At 39.8% G+C, this 27,198-nt stretch overlaps 1 protein-coding gene and 1 pseudogene across 1 annotated transcript; both read right to left on the bottom strand.

The window, feature by feature from the left end:
* The window catches only part of LOC143894194 (uncharacterized), a 28,639-nt pseudogene extending 11,417 nt beyond the window's left edge, over positions 1–17,222 (bottom strand).
* A 7,563-nt stretch (positions 17,223–24,785) lies between these two features.
* LOC143894180 (uncharacterized) lies at positions 24,786–26,670 on the bottom strand. The gene is made up of 4 exons (XM_077400324.1): positions 26,506–26,670; positions 25,840–26,029; positions 25,601–25,762; positions 24,786–25,420 (listed from the first exon to the last, which is right to left on the bottom strand). The coding sequence occupies exons 2-4, from the start codon at positions 26,020–26,022 to the stop codon at positions 25,067–25,069; spliced, it is 699 nt and encodes a 232-aa protein (XP_077256450.1). The 5' UTR covers positions 26,023–26,029; positions 26,506–26,670; the 3' UTR covers positions 24,786–25,066.
* Between the last annotated feature and the right edge of the window lie 528 nt (positions 26,671–27,198).

The raw sequence follows: 27,198 nt of genomic DNA, 5'->3' as shown, positions 1-27,198 counted from the left end.
GTAAAAGTATGTTTTAAGACGTAAGCAGTAAAAATTGACCAACTACAGCCGATCATTCTTGGATTGTAAAAATCCCATTAGTCAATAGCTTACTGCTTACGTCTTAATGCATACTTTACGGCTATTGTAGAATGAGCTTTAGAGATAAGATATGTGTATTAGGACATGGAGAAATAATATCTGCGAGTGTAGGGGGAATAGAAATCAATCTTTTAGTTGATTTGGGATCTCGATGTAATATTATAGACGAAAATACATGGGAGTCATTAAAGTTAAAAGGAATAAAATGTGTATTGCGTAAAGTTAATAAGACTGCATTTCCATACGGAAAAAAAGACGGATTAGAGATTTTCGGTGAATTTGATTGTGAGATAAAGATCGGTAATAAAATCGCACGGGCAATTTTTAAAGTATTCCGAGGTGAAGGACAACCTCTCTTAGGTATTCAAACGGCAAAAGAGTTAAGTATTTTAGATGTCGGAGTACACTTACAAATCAATCAGATTGAGAACATTAAATGTGACGTTAAGCTAGATAATAAACTTTTCGAGGGTATAGGGAAATTGAAAGATTTTCAGCTTAAAATTCCGATAAATAGTTCGGTGAAACCAGTTGCTCAGCCGCGAAGAAGATTGCCTTATAAAATGCGTGATTTAGTTAAACAAGGGATAGAGAAACTGTTACGTGATGATATTATCAAAAGAGTAAAAGGGCCGACGCCCTGGGTATCTCCAATAGTACCGATAGTTAAAAGATCGGGGAAAATACGTCTTTGTTTAGATTTACGTGAAGTAAATGAGGCAATAACTCGTCAACGAAGCCCGTTACCTGTATTTGTAGAACTACTTGATAGAGTAAGAGGGGCGAAGTATTTTTCAAAATTAGATATTCGGGGAGCGTTTAATCAAATTGAGCTTGATAAAGATACGCGAAGTATTACTACGTTTAGTACGGATTGTGGTCTATTTAGATCTAAGAGGTTAGTTTTCGGTTTAACCTGTGCGCCGGAAATTTTTCAAGAGACATTGGAAGAGAATTTACGAGATCTTGAGGGTGTAATAAATAGCGCAGACGATATTGTGGTTTATGGAGAGAATTTAGAAGATCATAATCGGAAACTTCAGAAAGTACTTGACAGACTCTTAGAGAAGGGTTTGACACTTAATAAAAATAAATGCGTTTTTGCGGTTAAGGAGATTGAATTTTTGGGGTTCATAGTAAACGGGTCAGGTTATCGATTAATGCGATCGAAAGTCGAAGCAGTACAGAACTTCAGAGAACCCGAAACGCCAGAAGAATTCAAAAGTTTTCTGGGGCTGGTCAATTTTTGCGCAGCGTTTATTCCAAATATGGCGAAAATTAGCGAACCTTTAAAAAGGTTTACGCGAAAGAGCGAATCATTTGTGTGGGGTGAACCACAGAAAATCGCATTTCAAATGCTGAAAGATAAACTGGTGAATTCAGAAACGCTAGGTATTTATAATCCAGATGCGAGAACTAGAGTAGTTGCAGACGCTAGCCCGGTAGGCATAGGTTGTGTTTTAGCACAGGAACAAGATCGACAATGGCGAATTATAAGTTTTGCGAGTCGAAGTCTAACCGATTATGAGAGAAGATATTCACAAACGGAAAAAGAAGCTTTAGCACTTGTCTATGCGTGTGAGAGATTTAAATATTGGCTTTTCGGTATTAAGTTTGAATTGGTCACAGACCATAAAGCCTTAGAATGTATATTTGCACCAATATCAAAGCCATGCAGCCGCATAGAGAGGTGGGTGCTAAGACTTCAAATGTTTAAATACAAAGTGATATACGAAAGTGGAAAGAGTAATATTGCAGATCCGTTATCTCGTTTATTAAAAATAGGTAATAACGAGGGGGAGAAAAGTAAGTGTGAGGATGAATTGTTTATCGCGTGGGTTGCAAAAGAGAGTGTGCCGAGAGCAATGTCTATCGAAGAAGTGGAAGTAGAATCGCGCGAAAATTCGTGGTTAGGTGAAGTTAGGCAAGCGATTGCGACAGGAAACTGGGATTCGTTATCCAGTACGCGGATAAAAGCAATTAAAGACGAACTTTGTGTGTACAATAATGTTGTGTTACGGGGAACGAGAATTGTCGTACCTGAAAAGCTAAAGAAGCGAGTATTATCAATAGCGCATGAGGGACATCTTGGTATTGTTGCGATGAAAGATAGGCTAAGGAGTAAAGTTTGGTGGACAGGAATCGATAAAGACGCGGAAAATTTTGTAAAAACGTGCGAGAGCTGCCAAATAGTGCAAAAGACAGCTAATATCTCACCGTTGTAACCAAACGCGCTACCGGATAGTTCGTGGGAGAGTTTAGCGATGGATCTCCTTGGGCCTTTGCCTTCCGGAGATTTCATATTCGTGATTATTGACTATTACAGTAAGTTTTACGAAATAGAGATAATGCAATCAATTACGTCGGCAGCAATTATTAATAAATTATTTATGTTGCGCCGTACTGGCCCCAAGCGAATGGGAAAGTCGAGAGACAAAATCGTAGTCTTCTTAAACGCATGAAGATTGCACAGCTCGAACAAAAGGACTGGAAACAAGAGATATTAGACTATCCACTTATGTATCGTTCATCTCCACAAGCATCGACAGGGGTTTCGCCAGCGGAACTAATGTTCGGTCGAAAGATAAAAACTAAAATGCCAGAATTGCGAGGGATCAGAAATAATCTCGATGAAGCTATTAGAGATAGGGATACGTGGAAAAAGCTTAAAAGTAAAGAGCGATATGATTTGCGAAACAATGCGAAAGAAAGTGAGTTGAAATTAGGCGATACTGTTCTATTAAAAGCGATAAAGCGAAATAAATTAAGTCCAGAGTATGAAGACGTTAAGTACGAGGTAGTTGATAGAGCCGGTAATAATGTAACGATTAAAAATGCGGATGGAAAAATGTTTAAACGAAATGTAGCGCATGTCAAGAAATTTAATCGTGCAGGGCCTAGCGAATTCGACGACGATGTTGAAATAATATCGGAGCAAAATGTTAAAGTGAAAACCGAATCAGATTCGCGGGATGATTCTGTTGTTGCAACGAAATCAGAACCAAATGCTGATCTTAGTGTAACGCAGAGTAGGCCTGTACGAGACAGAAAGTTACCGAATCACTTAAAGGATTATATAATGGAGTAGGTTTCAAGCAACTTGCAATTGTATTACTTATTACCAAAGACTGATACGTTAAGGCACAACTGTAATATAGATTGTAAGGTAAGCGTTTATTCTGAGAAAAGGAAGGATGTTACATATGTATAAGCCCAAAAATGTATGTGAGCTAGTAAGCGTGAGATGGCGTTGCTACAGTAACGGAGGTGGCATTAAACACACAAGACAGCGAGCAGTAAACGTGCGAATAAAGAACGAGTATTCAATTACGTATAGTGTTGTTAATGAGTTACCCCGGTCATCCCAAGTATAACATGTAGCATATTGATACACGGCTTCCGATAGGTTAAAAATCTATTGCCTGTGTTATTCCCTGTTTCTGTTGCTCGTGTTTTTTATTGTACATCCAGTTTTATTTTTGATTCCTTAGTCCTAATCGCTAATATCTGTTTTTTATTCCTTATATTTTTCATTGTGCGGGGGCCTTATGGCTTCTGCAAACGGGACACGGAAACGCTTGCCGCGCGACAAGTGACGCGGTAACCAATCAACGAGTCGCTTTTCCGTAAAAACAACAAGTTTATTGTCTACCGCGTCGCTTCTTGCCACACGGCAAGCGTTTCCGCGTGCATACAAGAGCCATTATAAAGCCCGTATCAAGTTACGGATTGGGATTGAGATTGGATTGAAATTTAATCAATCATAACAGAGAAAATTGATCTCAAGTTTAGTAAACTTTTCTCTGATTGGTCAAAATTTCAATCCAATTTCAATCCCAATCCGTTGTTTGATACGGGCTTAAGGGCCACTTCGACCAAGCTCTGATTAACTTAGGGCCAGTTTCACCAACATCGAAGGTTACAGTTAATCGGAGATGGTGAAACCGGCCCTTAATCGTTGATTAGTCAATTGGAAACAGAGTAATGAAAATTCAAATTAAAAAATAATGCATTGCTTATTAATTTTTTAATAAGTAATTATTTCTTTACTTATTAATTATTTAAAAAATAATGCGTAATAAAAAAATCGCATTGATTATTTAAAAAATAATGCGTAATGAAAAGAATCGCATTGATTATTTAAAAAGTAATGCGTAATGAAAAAAATCGCATGGATTATTTAAAAAGTAATGCGTAATAGAAGAAATCGCATTGATTATTTAAAAAGTAATGCGTAATAAAAAAAATCAAATTGATTATTTAAAAAGTAATGCGTAATAAACAAAATCGCATAGATTATTTAAAAAATAATGCGTAATGAAAAAATCGCATTAATTATTTAAAAAGTAATCCGTAATGGAAAAAATCTCATTGATTATTTGAAAAGTAATGCATAATAAAAAAAAACGCATTAATTATTTAAAAAATAATCCGTAATAAAAAACATTGTTGAAATTATTGTTTATTATTTGTTTTATGTACGGATTATTAAAAATAAATATTACTGTTTATCCATGCTTAATACACACATATAATAAGCGAAGAATGAATATAGTACGTAAATTGTACGTGCACATAATACTGTGGCCCTCTCATTTTCCATGGGCGCCATCATGTTGATTGACAAGAGACATAGCAGTAACATTAATTGTTATGTACCTATAGATATGACCCTCTCAACGGTCAATCGATTATTGCAAATATTAGGAGATAGCGTTGTCACTTATAATTTGGTAAAGTTGGTCAAAGAAGAGTTAAGCCAACTAGTGTTTCTTTTGCTGATTGGCTCCGCCATTTCCCGATTAGCGCTTCCGGTTTTTCAAAACATTTGATGGGTTGTTATCATATCAATTAATAATATATAAAGTATTCAGCAATTATAAAATATTCTAACTTGAAATAAATACTACTGATGTTTTAAATTTTAATAATACTATTTAAAATAAAGTGCAAATACTGAAAATCTATAGTTTATCTATAGTAACTAACTATAGATTTTTGGTATTGACAGTGAATATCGGAACGCAGCCTTAATATAGATACAAACTCAGAGTAATGAAAATTCAAATTAAAAAATAATGCATTACTTATTAATTTTTTTAAAAGTAATTATTTCTTTACTTATTAATTATTTAAAAAATAATGCGTAATAAAAAAATCGCATTGATTATCTAAAAAATAATGCGTATTAAAAAAAACGCATTGATTATTTAAAAAGTAATGCGTAATAAAAAAAATCGCATTGATTATTTAAAAAGTAATGCGTAATGAAAAAAATCTCATTGGTTATTTAAAAAGTAATGCGTAATAAAAAAAAATCGCATTAATTATTTAAAAAGTAATGCGTAATGGAAAAAACCGCACTAATTATTCAAAAATAATGCGTAATTGAAAACCTTTGTATTGGTTATTAAAAAAATAATCTTTATTGAAACCGTAATTCATTACAAAAAGTAATGCATTATTTTGAACCCTGTTTTAAACCGGGATTTACTGCTTTACGTCTTACTGCTTAAGTTTTCCTATGTGCCTTTGATACCGCAATATACAATAGCGCCGATAAAGGTCCTTGCACAGTATCAGGCAACAGGCAATAGAAACAGGGAATAAAAATCAGAAATTATGTATAAATGCAGAATAAACAGTGACACACGGGCAATAAACACAGAGTTTCCATCACGTTGAAATTTCTGTGCCTATATTGCCTGTTGCCACTCATAGCATTCAAATTTTTTAGGTTATAATTAACAAATTTTTGGTTATTTCCTGTTCCTATTGCCTGTTGCCTGTTGCCTGACAATGGCTGCGTTCAGCAGACACAACTGTTGAGTGTCGTCTTCTCAACACGCTACGTTGATTTGTTGGGTCTAAAAGTAAGAGCCAATCATGTTCGATTGCTACTGAGTGGTTTGTTCTTCTGAATGAGCCCATTGTGCAAGGGTCTTAACGCGCGCGCTCCCCGAACGGGCCTTAAACACAGTATATAACTGTGCCTTAAGCCCGAACTACATCTATCGTAATGTTCACCGTAAGCGATTGTAAAGAGCCACCGCACAAGACTCTCGTATGGTCACGTAGCGTAACTTAACGTGAGGCAACGCACAAGAAACGTATTGGTTACGGCCGTTACGGCGTTATACGATTTTTGTGCATTGATCTACGTTACGTTACTATGCGAGAGCTTGTGCGGAGGCTCTAAATGCTGCGTTCCCACTATACGCGTCGCGCGTCGCGTCACGACGCCGCGACGCGCGACGCGTATAGTGGGAACGCAGCAAACCAATACGTTTCTTGTGCGTTGACTCACGTTACATTACGCTACGTGACGAGAGTCTTTTGCGGTGGCTCCAAAGCAAGGCACACCCACTTTTCGTAACAGTAACATTAAAGTTTTGACCAATTGCGTTGCTCAATTCTTACTTCTACGGTTACAGACGGCCGAATCGAGCAGCAACGCGATTGGTCCAAACCTTGCTGTTACGTTCTACAAAAAGTGAGTGTGCCCTGCTTAACGCTCGTTGTAAGTACCAGATAAAATAACCAGAGTTGAGTTATTACGTCACATGCTGAAATCGTCTAATTAGAACCTAGAAGTAGAGCTTGTGACGTCATAACTCAACTCGAGTTGGCTTGAAACCCGACCCAGTCGAAAATGCTATATAAAGCCACCGGCACACGGATCATGTTTTCCGGCTGGATTGCTTGCACAAATACTTTGTACCTGAGGTAGAGTGCCGAGTGCCGCACACTTTGTTTACGATTGTCAGGCTAAAATCTAAAAAACTATTTTAAAAACCCGAAGATAAGACATCGACCCGAAGATAGGAAGGGCGGTTTATTCAGAAGTACAGCCCTCTGAACTAGTGTAGCCAATTCAGCAATAGAAACCGGACCTCATGTGAGCTATGTTGCTTGTGCGCAATAGTGTCGTGTGTGCATTCATCTCCTAATTTTCTATTTGTGCGCAGTAGAGCTTGTAGGCAATCGACCTGTGGGCAATAATATTATGTGTGCAATGTTGCTTGTGTGCAATAGTATCTTGTGTGCAAACGTCCATTCTTCTCTTAATTTTTTAATTGTGCGCAATAGAGCTTGTAGGCAATCGATGTGTAGGCAATAATATTATGTGTGCAATGCGGCTTGTGTGCAATAGTATCTTGTGTGCAAACGTCCATTCTTCTCTTAATTTTTTAATTGTGCGCAATAGTGCTTGTAGGCAATCGACTTGTAGGCATAAATTTTTGTGCGCAAACGAATTGTCGGCAAATGAGATGTTGGCAAACGACACTGTAGGCAATCGATTTGTAAGCAATTGGGACCCTCCTTGTAATATAATTATAGAAATCATACTATATTTAAAAAATTAAAGAATTCTATATATATTTAAAAAAAGGCAATGATTTTTTTATATGATCTTCAAAAATTAAGTTTTTCGAAAATTTATTGTACCATTATTTATCTATCTCCAAATTCTACAACTTTTGCATGATGAAACATTTTAGAAGAAAATACGTATTTCTAAAAAAAGTTTAATAGGATGTAATATGTTATACATTTCTTTTTAAGATCTGTGTGTGTGTGATTAATTCAAAATATTTCAATATAAGTAAAAAAACTAAGAAGATTAAAGATAAGGAGCTGTATTTACAGAGTTGGATTGTATATGAGTTTCTATCTTTACGTCCTCATTCCACGCAACCATTTGGACACGTTTACCTTGCCCATTATTTAAATAAAATTTAAAGAAATTATATCGTGTGGTCGTTCCTACTACACGTGGAGATTCTATTCCATCTACGTATCCTACAATTTCACTGTAAATATAATGTAATGATAATAAGTAAATTATTTGAGAATAGGCATTCTATTTTTTTGCATAAACTGTCAGCTATTGTAAGATAATTTTTATATCCTATGAACGGGGATAGTTTCGCCCCGGAGGCAAGATTTGCGATACTCGAAGGACCAGAGGGGGGTTCCCCTCACGACTATCAAATGTTTAACGCGGAAGCAGAAACGCATGCTACGAAATATTAAGCGAAGCGACTCACCGTGTCGGCCGTCGTCCCCGTGATTTCGCCAATCCTCGTCCTGTCCCCTGACTTGGCCGCTCCGTGGGTCTCGTTCGGCATGCGATGGTAAAACTTGTGCAAGCAAGCAAAACGGTGGAGAGCAAGCGTTAGAGCAGGCAGGAAAAGGCAGTAGGAGACGTGCGCACTCCCGGTTGAGCAAGGCGGCAAAGGCGATTCCGTGATGCGTTTTGCCCGGCAAACGTACGCCGTAAGACGGCTCTTAGACTATGTGTGTGTGTGTGTGTGTGTGCCGCACGGCGGCTTGACGAGAAGTTCTGATGAGAGGTGTGTCCTCTCCGACTATTTGACGATGAGAGGGTGTGCCGTAAGGCGGCTGTCCAAAATGTGTTTGCCGTAAGACGGCTGGATTGCTAATGCTCTGTCCCCGCGGTCCTGGAACATGTCGCTGCGGCGAGTAGTTGTTCCCTTTCTGGGGCGGTGGATACCGTCGGCGGATGGGCGATGGCAGCACCGACAGGTGAGTCGCATGATTTGGCTGATCGCGATCCGCCGACGTTTCGCGCGAGAATTACAAACGACTTATGCAACTAGGTATAAACGATAAATGAATACATGAACATAAAGTAACTATGCTATTTACAAGGCGATACGCCGAACATCCTAATTAAGTCATTGTTATTAAGTACATATTTTGTTTTATTATTATCAGTATTTGAGGACAATATATATATATATATATATATATATATATATATATAATATAATGCGACGTGTATTACACATAATAAAATAATACAAATGATGTCTAGACATAACGTATGCAAGACTTTCAAGAAACAGAAGGAACGTTTTTAATATAAAGAATCCAATCTAATTATATCAGTAGTCATAAACATTTAAACAAGAATATTATTTTTTCCAATCCAAGAATATTCTATTTTATTCCAGTTTATTCTTCTTATTCCGATGCTACAAAAAGAAAGTACATTATTTGTTTGTCATTCCTTTTAGGTAATTAAAAGGTAGGTGTGGCATATATATCGGAGTTACTCAATATGGAATCTTTTATCTAAAGCAAAATTAACAACACTTTTATTAAAGTTTACGAATTATTAAAGAACTTTTATTACATTCAAGATTTAAGTATTATTATGCAAATACATATTAGTGACCACATATTGATATATTTATAAAATAAACAAAAATTAATTTTATATCCCTATTGTTAATGTTTATTTATTTGTATGAATATATCTGTTGCGACAAATTATTTGTTGAAGTTCTTTTTTTAGGGGTACGATCAGGGATTTTCAAAATTTCTGATAATGATATACGTCCATATATCTTAGAAAGATTATTTAAGCTTGGCACTACAAAACATGGTGGATTAACTGCAAAAAAATATTGTATAGTTATTATAAAAATATAATGTAAAATTAATGTATAAATTAATGATTATAAGGAAAGAAGAAATTTTAATTTGTATATTTTATCAATATAATGATGAAGATAGATATTTGTTAATTTTGATTTTACAAGGTGTCCTAGGATTTCACCGATAAACTGCAGTAGTATATTCTACAAGGGAGGGCTCCATTTGCCTACAAAACGATTGCCTACAGGTTCGATTGCACGCACTTATTGCACACAATCCCGATAGCACACATTTCAAATTGCCTACAGAACGATTGCCTACAGGCATTATTGCGCACATATTTCTTTGTCTACACGACCGTATTGCACACAGCGCATTGCACACATGGCTGTTATTGCACAAACGACCGTATTGTACACAGTGCACTGTAAAAACGGCTGTATTGCATACAGCGTATTGCACGCAGCGCATTGCACACATGGCTGTATTGCACACAGCGCATTGCACACACGACCGTATTGCTCACAGCGCATTGCACACACGACCGTATTGCACACAGCGCATTGCACACATTGCAGTATTGCACACAGCGCATTGCACACACGACTGTATTGCTCACAGCGCATTGCACACACGACCGTATTGCACACAGCGCATTGCACACATGGCTGTTATTGCACACACGACCGTATTGCACACAGCGCATTGCGCACACGACCATATTGCACACACGGCCGTATTACACACACGGCCGTATTGCACACACGGCCGTGTTGCACACACAACCGTATTGCACACACGACCGTATTGCACACACGGCCGTGTTGCACACACGACCGTATTACACACACGGCCGTGTTGCACACACGACCGTATTGCACACACGGCCGTGTTGCACACACGACCGTGTTGCACACACGGCCGTATTGCACACACGGCCGTATTGCACACAAGGCCGCGTTGCACACACGGCCGTGTTGCACACACGATCGTGTTGCACACACGGCCGTGTTGCACACACGGCCGTATTGCACGCACGGCCGTGTTGCACACACGGTTGTATTGCACGCACGGCCATGTTGCACACACGGTTGTATTGCACACACGGCCGTGTTGCACACACGGTTGTATTGCACACACGGCCGTGTTGCACACACGACTGTGTTGTACACACGGCCGTGTTGCACACACGGTCGTATTGCACACACGGCCGTATTGCACACACGACCGTGTTGCACACACGACCGTATTGCACACACGGCCGTGTTGCACACACGGCCGTATTGCACACACGGTCATATTGCACACACGGCCGTATTGGAATATTGCAATGCTTTAGTTTTTTGTATTGTAGAAGACGATGGAAATGATGACGACGTTTACACCGAGTGATAACGGCTCGATTTACAGCGAAGTTTGAATATCGATGATATAAGGTTAGCGCTAGGTTGAAAATCCAATTGCCTGTGTTATTCCCTGTTCCTGTTGCCTGTACTTTTGTATTGCATTCAGCTTAAGGCTTCGGGATACTCACCGCAGCCATATTGGAATCGTGACGTCAGACGCGAGAAATAACACGCTGAGAATTTTGCGTGCCATTTCTACATAAAAAAATATTTGGATTTAAAAAAACACTCCAGGTCGCTTTAGCACACTTCTAAAATAGTCCGAAACTAATCTTTTCTGTTATAAGTTAATAATAGGGTGGTTAAATAACTATATGGGACTTGGTGCGAAGTGTCATGATGCGATCAAGTGATTGTGCATCTGCAAGCTAGGTTTCATATTACAGTCATTTTTCAGCTGTTGATTGATTGTCAACAAAAAAGGTTAGTTTTCGGACTATTTTAAAAGTGTGTTAAAACGATCTGAAGTGTTTTTTTTTCTAATCAAATATCTTCGTTAAAAAATAGCACGCAAGAATTCTCCATGTATTATTTCTCGCCTCTGACGTCACGATTTTCAATATGGCTGATTAAGTATCAAAAGCCTTAAAACTGTTCTATTTTTATGTAGATATAGTTGTTGAAAAATCACATAATTATTACTCTTTATGAATTAAGCTAATATGGAAAAAGTCCGAAGTGCTCCTTATCCGATTTTGATGAGCTTTCAGTATGTCGTTTTCTTAGATGAAAATAAGGGATACGTATTCTTTTGGTACATATCCAATCGTATGTTTAAAAGTTTAAAAAACTTCTTTCAAAAAGATCAAATTTTCTTTTTTGAGGTAAATATCTCTAAAACTATTCAATCTAAAAAAAAAAAAATTGATACAAGTAATATACAAAAGAAAAGTGCAAGGTATAAGAAACAAAAAAATTACTTATATGTTTCAAGTTCTGTAAGGATATGTCGTTTTATGTAGATATAACACGAATATATGTTGTATATTCTTTCCGACATTTTCGAAACTATTAAGACTCAGACGTATACGGGAAAACGAGACGTACATATCGGACTCGCGTGAAAAACATTCAGTTTGTTGTTATTTATCGAACGTCGTGTCCATTTTCGTATTTTTAAAACATCTTTTCGGCGACTTTTTCCCATTTGACTTGACAACGCATCGAGCCTGAGTAATAAAGATAGCACGCTCGTCATACCTCGTAGATTCTGTTACTGCAGAATCTAACGCGATAAAATACAGAAGATACGATCGTCTCTATTTGGCGACAAGTCCTGTCCCGTGAAGATATAAATGCCGTGAGTTTAATATAGTTCTGTACCGTTGGGGAGAGAATCGTAGAAAAAATACGAAAGATGGAAACGAGGGTGAATTTGTCTCTTCTTTTTAGGTTCTCGTGCATCCTCGCATGAATGTCGACATCGAGCTTTGTACATTACCTTCGAGATCCGCGACTTCAGAAACACCTAGTGAGTTGGCGTTTTACACAATCACTATATACGCTTTACATTCAAGCTGATGGTCCGGGTTTTCGAACGGCGCGGCACGACAAAATGGCCGCGAGAGAGGGGTCGATATCGGGATTAAACTCCCTGCGCTGAGTTATTGAGAAGTGCTCGCTTGCCCTTACGCTCGGTTATCACAACACTTGTTGCAATCACTATACCCGGGCTGACTGCATGTGACGGTCTCGTTCGCCGTCTGTACGTTCTTTTAGATGAGGATCACGGTACCGCACGCGGTGATCACGTGATCCGTTTGTGCGCGTTGCCCACTCGATTGCGGGCGACAAATCTCGTCAATCTCGTCTGACGAGAGATATTGCGCGACGACTAATGCCGCTCGCGACGACACTTGTACGCTCGAAACTACCCCTCGCACAGGGCTTCTCGCGTCCCCCAATACCGAACTCTTCGCAGTCGGAAAACGGCTCACTCTTCGCTGCACGAGTGAAAGAACGATTCGAGATGTTTCACGCGGCGATCTCACGGATGCGGCTCGCGATGAAACTTGATTACGGACTTCACGCATTGCCGGTCGAGACCATTACCGATAGGCACAATGTCGCGAACGCCCGGCTCGATGTGTCTCTTTTCGCGGCAGAGAACAGAAGAGAGCGCGGATCGATATCGATTATCCTTCGTCCCGATAGGAGACCCTCGGCGGGGGTATGGGCCTCACGAAAGGCGAATCACATAGATCCGCGATGTAACGCGTTGCGCGGTATACATATTTAGGAAAACGCGTGCGCGTTTCGCAATCGCGCTGTCGAAACGGTAAGCGCGATATTCGGGTGATCTCGGATAAAGTCGAGTCAAGCCCGAGGGTTGTTTGTGCTTGCGCCAGGGGCGATTACTTTCGCGACAGCGCTCTGCCACCTGATTTTACCTTACTCCTAAACATACCGCCCGCCTCGAAGCTTTAGTTTCGAAATTTTCTGACTTCGAATGTGATGAAGTTTGAGGAGGTCGATATATGAACGCACGAAATCTTATGAGCTAATCGAACGCAAACTGACAGACTGTCGCAGAACTTTATTTACAAGACTTAAGCAATAAGGGTAACAAGAATATCGCACGAACCGCCCGCCGTGGCAGACAGATTAGCGACGCGACGGCTGAAGAGAAGTCGAATCGTTACTAGAAGTCTCGTCAGAACGCGTCTCACAGTCAATCGGCAGCAAACACAGTTTTACGATCGGCCGGGTATACTCGGACGTCGCGGTTTTGACATTCACAACACGAATCAATCCATCGGAACCGGCGTGGCACTGGGTAATTCGACCAAGCTCCCATTTACAAAGAGGCAGTGTGGCATTCCGCAATAAAACGAGCTGCCCAACTTTCACGGGCGTTTGCAATTTTCGCCATTTAACACGCTGCTGCAACGTGTTAACGTAATCTGTTTGCCACAATTTCCAAAAGCGCTCGGTCAAATGTCGAACTCGTTGCTACCTCAACAACCGATTTTCATGCAAATCTAATAGCAATGGCTCCGGATTGACCGCGATCGCCGATCCGATTAAAAAATGTCCGGGCGTTAAGACCTCGTAATCATTGAGCGTATCTTTCAACGGAGCGAGAGGACGCGAATTAAGACACGCTTCGATTCGGCACAACAAAGTCGTAAGCTCTTCGAACGTGAGCGTGTGATTCTGGAGTACCCGACGGAGATGATGTTTCACGCTCCGGACTCCGGCTTCCCATAAACCACCGAAATGTGGCGCAGACGGGGGAATAAAATGCCATTGGACATCATCGGAAGCGGTGGCGTTGAGAAAATTCGGATCATTAACGGCTGCGCGATATGCTTGGGATAACTCTTTAGTGGCTCCGACAAACGTTGTCCCGTTATCGGAGTACATTGACTCCGGCAATCCTCGACGAGCGCAAAATCGAGAAAAGGCGTCTAGAAACGCGGGTGTGGAATAATTTTCTACTAATTCTAAATAGATCGCGCGGGTTGCAAGACAGACAAACAACGCGATATACGCCTTTCGTGAACTAATTCCGCGGCCCCCGAAAGCGCGAACTTGTACGGGTCTCGCGTAATCGAGACCGCAATGTGAAAAACTGCGCAATGGCGGAGACACTCGCAGGGTAGGAAGATCTCCCATGAGCTGCTGGGGCACGACCGCTTTTTCACGCGTGCAAACCACGCACTTATGAATTATCGATCGGACCGCGCTTCGAGCTCGTAAGATCCAGAAGTCCTGTCGCAGTGTTGCGAGCGTGAGCTGCGTGCCTGCATGAAGCCTTCGCGAATGAGCTTGCCGAATGAGTAGAGTCACTAACGGATGTGACGCGAGTAAAATTGGATGCTTAGAATTAAACGATATCGGAGCGTTTTTCAAGCGTCCTCCGACTCTAAGCAATCCCTCGCGATCCACAAATGGATTTAACGATAAGAGCGGACTTTTAGCATTTAATGGTTTGTTGTTGGTCAACGCGGTAAGTTCGGCGGAAAATAATTCAAGTTGAATCTGCTTGAACCAGAATGTGCGAGCGCGATGACATTCGTGGACCGACAAGGCGAGTCCCTGTGGCGCGAGATCCGATGACCCATCCGCAAGACGACAGCGAGAAACGAATTTCATGATGTACGCTGTTACACGAATGAGTTTAGCCCACTCTGAATACTGTGCTGCTAGATTCCACGAGACGGGAGGAGTCGCAACGTGTACAGTGACTGCGCGTTCCTCGAGCGACGTTTCGGCGAGAAGCGATGTAAGGCCTTCCGGCCATTTTTCCTGAGGGAACTGAAGCCATGGGGGTTCCCGCCACCATAACGGGTGATTCCCTAATTCGTGACCGAGTAAGCCGCGAGATGCACAATCTGCCGGATTGTCCGCGGTAGCTACGTGATGCCATGTCACGTTCGGGAGAAACGATTGAATTCTTGATACGCGATTCGCAACGAAAGTTTTCCAATGAGACGGATGCCGTTTCAACCATGCGAGTACGATTTCGGAATCGCTCCAACAATATCGCGCAACGACATCAACCGCGATCGATTCTTGAACAAATTCCATTAAATCAGCTAATAATAACGCGGCAGAGAGCTCCAACCGAGGGACGCTCATCGTTTTTATCGGAGCTACCTTAGATTTTCCCGCGAGGAGCGAGATTGTTACTTCGCCCGACTGTGATATTACGCGAAGATATACGACGGCTGCGTATGCAACAGTAGATGCATTAGCGAAGCCGTGCAACTCACAACGAACGGAATCAGATTCCTGCCCTGTCTAACGCGGAAGCTGCACTTCATTAAGCGCGGATACATTCGTGTAGATAAGCTGCCAATCGCGGAACACGTCGGGAGGAAGTTCGTCGTCCCAATCGAGCTTGAGACGCCATAATCGTTGCATAAAAACTTTTGCGGTAATTATGACGGGGGTGACCCATCCGAGCGGATCAAACAACTTCGCGATCATTGAGAGAATTGTTCGTTTCGTTTTCGGGATGTGAGCTTCGATCGCGACCCGATACTGGAACACATCTCGCGCGGGATTCCAGCTAATTCCGAGAATCTTTAAATGTTCATCAGTTTGCAAAATTTTATTGCATGCGAGACCGTGATTGGCCGGATCGATATCCGATAAAAGCTCCGAGTCGTTGCTCGCCCATTTGCGCAGTTCAAAGCCGCCTTTTTTTAAAAGTGCGATGAGTTGAGTGCGAGCTTGACGGAGGCAACCGCGTTTGTGTGCGCCGAAAAGAACCTCATCGATATATTTTTTCTTGCGAAGGATGATGACAGCCAACGGGAAAGCTTGTCCTTCATCGATAACTAACTGCTCAAGGACACGAAGTGCTAAGAACGGAGCAGCTGCGGTACCGTACGTTACGGTAAGCAGTATATATTCACGCAGAGGTTCGCTGGGATTCTTCCGCCAAAGAATCCTTTGATATGTCACGTCGCGCGGGTCCACGAGAATTTGCCGATACATTTTGGTAGCATCAGCCGTATACACAAATCGATGTTGCCGCCACTGGAGAATGACAACTGGCAAATCGGGTTGAAGTTTAGGACCCGAGAGAAGATGATCATTCAATGATGATCCGTTAGAAGAGGGACATGACGCGTTGAAAACGACACGCAGATGCGTAGTTTTACTGTCTTCCCGGATAACGGGATGATGCGGAATGAAAACGCATTGTGTATCATTGGAGTCGGAAGCGGGCACTTCCCTCATGTGCCCGAGAGCTTCATATTCGCGAAGAAATTCGGAGTACTCGTCCCGTTGCGCAGGATGAGCATCGAATCTCCGAATTAACCCGTTAAGATATTTCTCGGCGATAACGCGAGAATGTCCGATTTCGATCGGAGGGCCTTCCTTAAATGGAAGACGTACAATATAGCGTCCGTCAGGACAGCGCGAATGAGTGAGGCGAAAATGCTCTTCGCATTTTTCGTCCTCGGGAGTGAGAGTCATCTTTCGCGGAATCTCTTCGACCTACCAAAACCGTCGGAGTTCCTGATCGAGCGACAAGGAATTGAGACTGTGATGAGCATTCACAGTATACGAAGGTCGATCGTGTGACGAGTCAACCGAGATGGCATGTGAGGCTACCTGACTAGAAGTGATAGGTCCCGATATTACCCATCCCAATATCGAATTTTGAGCGATAGGCTGTCCCACCGCCCCTTTTCGAATTCCGTCTTTAATGAGAGCGCTATACAATTCCGCGCCTACTATAATGCTAATGGGATCTGCGCTCATGGGGTCGTGGTCAGCCCATGGGAGATCCTCGAGATGAGCCAACGTCGCCTTGAGCGGCAAACGTTTTGGCGCGTATGCCGTTAGCGATTTCTTATCTAACTTCATTTCTATGTTTAGGATTAAGGTAAAATCAGGTGGCAGGGCGCTGTTGCGCAAGTAATCGCCCCTGGCGCAAGCACAAACAACCCTCGGGCTTGACTCGACTTTATCCGAGATCACCCGAATATCACGCTTACCGTTTTGACAGCGCGATTACAAAACGCGCACGCGTTTTCCTAAATATGTATACCGCGCAACGCGTTACATAGCGGATCTATGTGATTCGCCCTTCGTGAGGCCCATACCCCCGCCGAGGGTCTCCTATCGGGACGACGGATAATCGATATCAATCCGCGCTCTCTTCTGTTCTCTGCCGCGAAAAGAGACACATTGAGCCGGGCGTTCGCGACATTGTTCCTATCGGGAGGGGTCTCGACCGCCAGTGCGTGAAGTCCGTAATCAAGTTTTATCGCGAGCCGCATCCGTGAGATCGCCGCGTGAAACATCTCGAATCGCTCTTTCACTCGTGCCGCGAAGAGTGAGCCGTTTTCCGACTGCGAGGAGTTCGGTATTGGGGGACGCGAGACGCCCTGTGCGAGGGGTAGTTTCGAGCGTACAAGTGTCGTCGCGAGTGGCATTAGTCGTCGCGCACTATCTCTCGTCATACGAGATTGACGAGATTTGTCGCCCGCAATCGAGTGGGCAACGCGCGCAAACGGATCACGTGCTCACCGCGTGCGGTACCGTGATCCTCATCTAAAAGAACGTACAGACGGCGAACGAGACCGTCACATGCAGTCAGCCCGGGTATAGTGATTGCAACAAGTGTTGTGATAACCGAGCATCAGTGCAAGCGAGCACTTCTCAATAACTCAGCGCAGGGAGTTCGATCCCGATATCGACCCCTCTCTCGCGGCCATTTTGTCGTGCCGCGCCGTTCGTGAACACGGACCATCAGCGTGAATGTCAAGCGTATAGTGATTGTGTAAAACGCGAACTCACTATCGCGTACCCGAGACAAAAGGAAAGCCTGAGCATCTCGCACCTCGTGACCGCGGTCGCTCGTCTGCTTCGCGCCAAGATATCCGTTGCCCGCGAGCAAGATCTCCGGACGCGAGAGCGGTCATCTACCGCTCTACAAGATTTCCGTTTCGCGAGCCACGCATACAGAAGGAGCGACTCAAGATGTCCGTCCCGCTATCCCGCGAATGCTCCGGGTGTTCGGGTGCGTGAGTGCGCGAGGTACTCTATGTGCAATAAAATGTGTTTGTCAGAATAACCCGGCGAGCGTTTTTAAACACTTCTTCCGCTACCTCCTTGGTTCTTGCCCCGCGCTCTGGACAGGGTGGTCTCGGCATACTTCGTGTCCTGAGGGTACCTCGGTCGCGCACGAAACATCTGCGCGTGAGATCGCCGCGTGAAACATTTCGAATCGCTTTTTCACTCGTGCCGCGAAGAGTGAGCCGTTTTCCGACTGCGAGGAGTTCGGTATTGGGGGAAGCGAGAAGCCCTGTGCGAGGGGAAGTTCGAGCGTACAAGTGTCGTCGCGAGCGGCATTAGTCGTCGCGCAATATCTCTCGTCATACGAGATCGACGAGATTTGTCGCCCGCAATCGAGTGGGCAACGCGCACAAAGGATCACGTGATCACCGCGTGCGGCACCGTAATCCTCATCTAAAAGAACGTACAGACGGCGAACGAGACCGTCACATGCAGTCAGCCCGGGTATAGTGATTGCAACAAGTGTTGTGATAACCGAGCATCAGTGCAAGCGAGCACTTCTCAATAACTCAGCGCAGGGAGTTCGATCCCGATATCGACCCCTCTCTCGCGGCCATTTTGTCGTGCCGCGCCGTTCGTGAACACGGACCATCAGCGTGAATGTCAAGCGTATAGTGATTGTGTAAAACGCGAACTCACTATCGCGTACCCGAGACAAAAAGAAAGCCTGAGCATCTCGCACCTCGTGACCGCGGTCGCTTGTCTGCTTCGCGCCAAGATATCTGTTGACCGCGAGCAAGATCTCCGGACGCGAGGGCGGTCATATATTTACCTCAAAAAAGAAAATTTGATCTTTTTGAAAGAAGTTTTTTAAACTTTTAAACATACGATTGGATATGTACCAAAAGAATACGTATCCCTTATTTTCATCTAAGAAAACGACATATTGAAAGCTCATCAAAATCGGATAAGGAGCATTTCGGACTTTTTCCATATTAGCTTAATTCATAAAGAGTAATAATTATGTGATTTTTCAACAACTATATCTACATAAAAATAGAACAGTTTTAAGGCTTTTGATACTTAATCAGCCATATTGAAAATCGTGACGTCAGAGGCGAGAAATAATACATGGAGAATTCTTGCGTGCTATTTTTTAACGAAGATATTTGATTAGAAAAAAAAACACTTCAGATCGTTTTAACACATTTTTAAAATAGTCCGAAAACTAACCTTTTTTGTTGACAATCAATCAACAGCTGAAAAATGACTGTAATATGAAACCTAGCTTGCAGATGCACAATCACTTGATCGCATCATGACACTTCGCACCAAGTCCCATATAGTTATTTAACCACCCTATTGTTAACTTATAACAGAAAAGATTAGTTTCGGACTATTTTAGAAGTGTGCTAAAGCGACCTGGAGTGTTTTTTTAAATCCAAATATTTTTTTATGTAGAAATGGCACGCAAAATTCTCAGCGTGTTATTTCTCGCGTCTGACGTCACGATTCCAATATGGCTGCGGTGAGTATCCCGAAGCCTTAAGCTGAATGCAATACAAAAGTACAGGCAACAGGAACAGGGAATAACACAGGCAATTGGATTTTCAACCTAGCATAGCGCTAACCTTTGGAAGCGCGTGTATCAATGCTACAGCATTGACTACGTTTACACGGCCCGATTTACGCCGAATTAAGTTATATCATCGATATTCAAACTTCGGTGTAAACGTCGTCATCATTTCTATCGTTTTCTAGAATACATAAAACTAAAGCAATATTCCAATACGGCCGTGTGTGCAATACGACCGTGTGTGCAACACGACCGTGTGTGCAACACGGCCGTGTGTGCAATACGGTCGTGTGTGCAACACGGTCGTGTGTGCAATACGGCCGTGTGTGCAATACGACCGTGTGTGCAACACGGCCGTGTGTACAACACAGTCGTGTGTGCAACACGGCCGTGTGTGCAATACAACCGTGTGTGCAACACGGCCGTGTGTGCAATACAACCGTGTGTGCAACACGGCCGTGCGTGTAATACAACCGTGTGTGCAACACGGCCGTGCGTGCAATACGGCCGTGTGTGCAACACGGCCGTGTGTGCAATGCGCTGTGTGCAATGCGCTGTGAGCAATACGGTCGTGTGTGCATTGCGCTGTGTGCAATACAGCCATGTGTGCAATGCGCTGCGTGCAATGCGCTGCGTGCAATACGCTGTATGCAATACAGCCGTTTTTACAGTGCACTGTGTACAATACGGTCGTGTGTGCAATAACAGCCATGTGTGCAATGCGCTGTGTGCAATATGGTCGTGTGTGCAATGCGCTGTGTGCAATACGGTCGTGTGCGCAATGCGCTGTGTGCAATACGGTCGTGTGTGCAATGCGCTGTGCGCAATATTATCGTGTAGGCAAAGAAATATGTGCGCAATAATGCCTGTAGGCAATCGTTCTGTAGGCAATTTGAAATGTGTTCTATCGGGATTGTGTGCAATAAGTGTGTGCAATCGAACCTGTAGGCAATCGTTTTGTAGGCAAACGGGACCCTCCCTTCTACAAGTAAAAATAAGAAAGAATATTATATGGAGTTTGGCTAGAAATGCTTTATAACAAAATTATAAACAAATATTGAAATAAAACATGAAATAGGTAAAACTAATCCCATAACCTCTGAAATTGCCAGATTTAGGTCAATATTCACAGTCAAATCTTATTTTTAAGAACAATCTTAAGATGTCATAAACCAATCACAAAGCCATATTAGCATTAAATAAGTTACTTAAGACAGTCTTAAAATAAAATCTAACTATGAAAACCATCTTTAACGCGTCTTGATTTTTACTTAAACTGGGGAACGTTAAGAAAATCAGGTTTACAGATTACAGAAGTAACTTTGCGTGAAGATTTCATACAACAAATTAATAATTTAATTATTGAGATGCAACAAAATTCTCAGAAAGTTTTTATTGTAATAAATTCCATATTACATTGATATCTCTCTCAAGGTGGTATTATTGCGCAAGGATAAAATTTTGAAATGTATTACTAATTGTAAATCGATTCATTCATATTTTGTACAATAGAAAATTTGTTGTTATCTATATATCATGTTCTATTTTAATATATCTATTGTTAATATGATTACTTTTGTACTGTAAACCTTATTTATTAAAGTTTCTCATAAGTAAAAATCAAAAGGCGTTAAGTCTGGAAATCTTAGAGATCAGAGAATTATTTTTATCTATTTTATATATACTGTTTCAATATTTGTTTATATCTTTGTAATAAAGCATTTCTAGCCAAACTTTATATATTTTTTTCTTATTTTTATTTGTGTAATATACTCCCGCAGTTTGTCGGTTAAATCCTGGGATAACCTGTATATATATAGAAGAGTTATTGAATGTGTACTGATTTTCTGAAGCGTACCTTTTTAATATTTTACTTTTTTTCTTAATACAATCAATATTTAGAGATAAAAATATAAAATAAATAAGAAATGAGTAATATAGACAAAATTTTAAAGTGTTTTGTACATGTTATCAGCATAAATTTATTTATTTAATTTTATAATAAATATTTATTTGATTATAAAATAATAATATTGACTTTATCATTAAGTGTATATAATTTTTTATATAATTAAATTTTACAATAAAGTAAATTCTATTAATAAATGTAAGTATTTTACCTGCAGTTTGTATTGTTCCAATTATTTTAACTTTGTTACCTTTTTTTATATCAAGATGGTTATAAATATCTGGATTAAAATTTATTATATGAACTTCCAATCTATATTCTCCATCAGTTAACGATCCGCAACCGATTGTTTTATTCAATTTATTGTTGTAAATTACAGCAAAATTTGTCTTGATGTAACCCTCTAAGACTGAGATAAATATATAGAGAATGTTAAAGAAGAATTATATTTTCTATTTTGATATATTTTGATTATCTTATAAATAAATAATTATATATGCAGGGTGTTACTTAAAGTAAGTAGACTATAAAATACATTAATTTGTATGGTTTTTATATATGACAAAATTTAAAATATCAGGAAATTCTTAACAAAAAATAACTTTATTATAGTATTTTAAAAAGCTCTTAAGGTAAACTGCACAAATATACAATAAAAAATATGTAGGTATATATGTATATGTATATGTATTTACGGATCTTCAAGCTTTATATATGTGTAACCACGCAAATTAATGGACCTTACTGTACATAAACTTGAAGGGGATATTCCTTGGCTTATTTTAAGAAGAAAAGATTCTGTAAACATGTGTCCTAAACTGCTTTTTTTCAAAATACAGGATGTCAAGGATGCATGTCCCTGGTGGATCTAAAAATGTTTTATTTATATTGGAAAATAGTTCTTAATACCACATATACGCATATCAAATTTGAATAAAATATCTAAATGTTTTTCAGATTTTCGGAATTTTTATTTTTTTCACAACTTTGACCTTATATTTTGAAAACAAAGCAGTTTAGGACATATGTTTATAAGATTTTTTTTTCTTAAAATAAACTAAGGAATATTCTTTTTAAGTTTAAGTTTGTATGTATTTACTTAAGATAGTATCCTGTATATAAAGTTTACGAGATGTACTTTATATATTGTACCTTTATTTAAGAGTAATACAACTCAAAACTTAATTTTTGAGTTATTACTATAAATTGTATAAGAATAAATTAGGTAAACATTATCAAGCAGCAAAAGTAAATTTATATAACATTAAAGAAATTGTTAAACTTATTTATATATAAAACTCAAAAAAGAAGGATATGTCAAAATTGTCATAACAAAAAGATGATTTTTTAAGAGTTGTAAAATAAAAATGACAAAAATAAAATTTGAATCATGTTAAATACTGTTTGATACCATTTAATTAGCTATAATAATTTTTCGCCAGATTTAAAAACATAGTTTTTCTTCTTTTTTAAATTAATTTTGTAACTTTTCAGAGTGCGATAAGTATCACGAATTGTACTTTTCTACACGTACGAGCGTATACCTATGTACATGTATAGCATAAATGACTTATTATATAATAAATTGATAATCCTGCAAAACTTACTGACACGTGAAGACGTGTTTAAGACATCGGAGATTTCAATATGCTCTGGTTCTGCATCTAACGAGCTCTCTAATTCATATTTTCCCAAAGTTGCAATAACTGTATTGGAACGAATTAGTAGTTCGTACGGTACACTGCCATTATTAAATTGCACGGCTTTAGGTGGATGAGCTTGTACGCCGTCCAAATGAATAATCTATTATAAAACAATTTAATGTAATAATTTGTTAATAATTATGACATATATATATATATATATATATATATATATATATATATATATATATTTATTTGTATTATAGATCTGCGAGATTACGATTTAAGAATAACGAATGTCAACGCGCGATATGCTGGGGCTACTCATGATGCATATATTTGGAGAAACTCAGCTATCAATGCAGAAATGCAACGTAGATATATTGAAGGTGTGAACTGTTTCCGTTATGAATGTTGGCGCTTTATCTATTTTGTTCAATAGTATATTTTGGCTTCTTTTGTAGGGGACAGCAACACATGATGCATTGCAGATTCAGGATACCCGCAGCAACCTTGGCTAATGATACCCATTACAAATGCGTTGCCCAACACACCAGAAGGCCGTTATACCGCAGCTCTTGTTCGAACTCGATCTTGCATTGAAAGATGCATTGGTGTACTCAAAGGACGATTTCGATGTATTCTCGGAGAGAGGATGCTGCATTACACACCTAGAGTTGTAGCGCGTATTATTATTGCATGTGTAATCTTGCACAATATTTGCACGGAGGGACGACTACCAATTAATCAGTACGTTAATAAAGAAGTAGAAACTTATCCCTATAATGCCGATGCTATGCAGAATGAAAACATAGATCTTTCAGGTCCATTGGCGAGAAGGCGACTCATAGAAACATATTTTACGGACAATGTTTAAGTACAACAATAGTTAATAGTACGAAAGATATGCTAAAAAGAGTTTATAGTGACACATGCAAGTTTTCTGAATATTGTTTTATTATAAAAATGTATTTTTACTTTACATATAATACTATTTTGTACTTTAATTAACAAGTATCCCCTTCATTTTTAACTGAGAAGCTAGTAATAGCTGCAATACTTTTCTTCAAATATTTCTTAAAACTTATTTTGCACTTTAATCACATCTTAACGGAAATATATATATGAAATATATAATATATAAAATATATTTAGGATTGAGTATGTTGAGTTTAAACTTAAAATACAGAGCAGCACATGCACTGTTCGGACTAAACTTAATTGTGAAAGAAAGAAAACTACTAAACCAGTAAGAATATCTAAAAGCGGTGAACGGAATATCTGGAATATGCAGTTTTTTATTTTACTCTTGTCCATTGCTTTTTCCATCATTTACGAAAATTAAAAAGAAAATAAATTTTAGATCTAGACAAAATATAACTTAAAATTTGCGCGTTACTTCGTATTCCTATTATAAAAACAGTTTCTATCACAAGGATATGGTATGTACTTTCTCATTAATCTTAATAAAAACTTAATATATAGTACTTTTTTGGTAATAATTATATCACAATCATGATTTTGTGATTAATGGATAAATCTCTTTCTGATTAAGTAAAAGTTATTCCTTGCCCCCGACAAAATCCGAGTAGAATGAAAATTTTTTTTTCAAATCTATGGCAAGTCTTCCAATATTGCTATCAATGCTTTTGAGAACATCTAGAGTATTGTTGTTCATTCTTTCGATCTGACACGATAACTCAATTTTTTTCTTACGGCTACTAGTTACATTTGGTGAACGGACATTAGTTGTATTCTCCTTAGTTATATTCTCGTTTATTTCATCAATGGAGTAGTTATCAATGTCTTCGTACTTTCTCTTTTGTACATTTTCGGTGTTCGATTTTTGTTGTGTCAAGGTAACTGTTTCTGAGCTTGCATTCATGTTTTTTCGTGTCTTCTGCATTGGATTGTTCTAAAATTATAGTCATTATTATAAATTTGTCCCAATTTTATCCGTGATTAGATCAATTTTAGATGTGCGTACCCTCTAAAGAATATGAGTGTTTGAATATTATTCAAGTCTAATAAGTTGAATAATTCTACGTTTAAACTAATTCGATGTATGAGCTTTGATGTATACTAAAGAGCATACTTGTTTTGGAAGATCATATTCCTGTACTCCTTCATCACCATTAAGTGCCGTCTGGCCCATTAATTGAAGAAAACGCAACTCAATATCGGATAGCAATAATCCACAGCTAGGACCACCACCGGTACCAGTTTGGCTCTGGCGAATAATTGAATGCTTCAATTGCTAACAATAAACAAAATATATACGTTATACAGATTGTAATTGTCAAAGTAGAACATATTGCTTATTTATTGACGTACTTTTTTCCATTCAGTAACTGTTTTTGAACCATTTCCAATTGAATTGAGAAGTATAGTGAGAATATCCCATTTCTGGCATAACATTTCACGTCTTCTAGGTCCAAGTAGCTGGTTTGTAACAATTTCATTGTTTTCTTCTGCATACTCCACCAAAGTCGCCCAATGATCCTCTGTTACTCTCATTGTTGTACTGTCAAACAATGCACACGATACAAAGATTTTTTTGTCAGTTATGCGTCGTCTACAATAACAGTCGTACGATACGATCTTAGAGTCGTATTGATGGTCACGTAAGAGCCAAAGCACACAACATGGCGTAGCGATATACGACGGTCGTAGTCCTCAACCTGACAAATCACGATATGCCAAAGCTTGTGCTTTACTTATGTCCACGACTACGACTGTCATATGTGCTTTGGTCCTAACCAATTTCATTGGCGCAATACGACTATCGATATAACTCTACGATCGTATCCAACGACTTTATGATTATTGTAGACAACGCATTAAACAGAATATAAGTGCAAAATATAGATAGGATATAGCAGAATATAGCAGCAAAACACAGCATAATCAGACGCATCATCATCGGCTAATTTTTCACGTTCAATGAGTTTTTTAAAAATAAAATAACCTTTTTAAATAATCACGAATTTATGTACTCACGTAATTTCCAAACAAACGAATAAGCCTGATGAATCCTTAAAATAATAATTTTGACTTTTTGTTAAATAGTTCTCGGTTCCCGTAAAGACAAAGCAAGCTCGATACGGCCAATGTCCGAATATGGTTTGTGCTGACACTCGCGCGTTCTGCAAGTCTCCCAGATCATAGATTAGTCATGTATGACGAATGGTATCTAATGGCGTATTCCTTCTCGAATACGATCCCCCAGACCATAGGTTAGTCATGTATGAAGAATGGTATCTGATGGCGTATTCCTTCTCGAATACGAATTCGATCGGTGCACGTAATCCCTCTCCTGGACCGATAAGTCTATCGATCTAATTTCGAAATACGCGCGCGATATCGAAACTGGCGACACCTGCGCCGCCAGTGTCGAAAAAGTGAAAGTGACGTTCTCTGTTTGTTACTTGTATGTTATAAAGAGCGGTCGACGTAGACGACGACGTATCTTAAAAATAAATTTTCGCATTTGGATTTTGCGTCGCAATATCTCCGCTCGTAGGGCACGTAGCGGAATATTATGAGAGAAACCCCCCCTAATTGGACCCCAAGCTATCGATCAAGCCTACTTAGAACTTGATTCGTTCACTCGTTATCGAGATCTCAACATGTCGGGTACTCGCAACCCGTCGCGTCGCGTAAAAGAGTCAAGGTACAATTTCACGGAGCGAA

Source organism: Temnothorax americanus, unplaced genomic scaffold (genome assembly GCF_048541705.1).
Source record: "Temnothorax americanus isolate GAGA-0224 unplaced genomic scaffold, ASM4854170v1 Scaffold130, whole genome shotgun sequence".
NCBI classification, from domain to species: domain Eukaryota; kingdom Metazoa; phylum Arthropoda; class Insecta; order Hymenoptera; family Formicidae; genus Temnothorax; species Temnothorax americanus.
The sequence above is the reverse complement of the archived record's forward strand: the minus strand, read 5'-3'. Positions and strand labels throughout refer to the sequence as shown.

Bases quoted from the DNA above. Each gene is read 5' to 3' on its own strand.
- LOC143894180 (XM_077400324.1), bottom strand. From the start codon at position 26,022: ATGAGAGTAACAGAGGATCATTGGGCGACTTTGGTGGAGTATGCAGAA. The intron at 25,763-25,839 runs GTACGTCAATAA...GTTTATTGTTAG, and splicing joins CAGTTACTGAATGGAAAAAA to CAATTGAAGCATTCAATTAT. The intron at 25,421-25,600 runs GTATGCTCTTTA...CTATAATTTTAG, and splicing joins AATATGATCTTCCAAAACAA to AACAATCCAATGCAGAAGAC.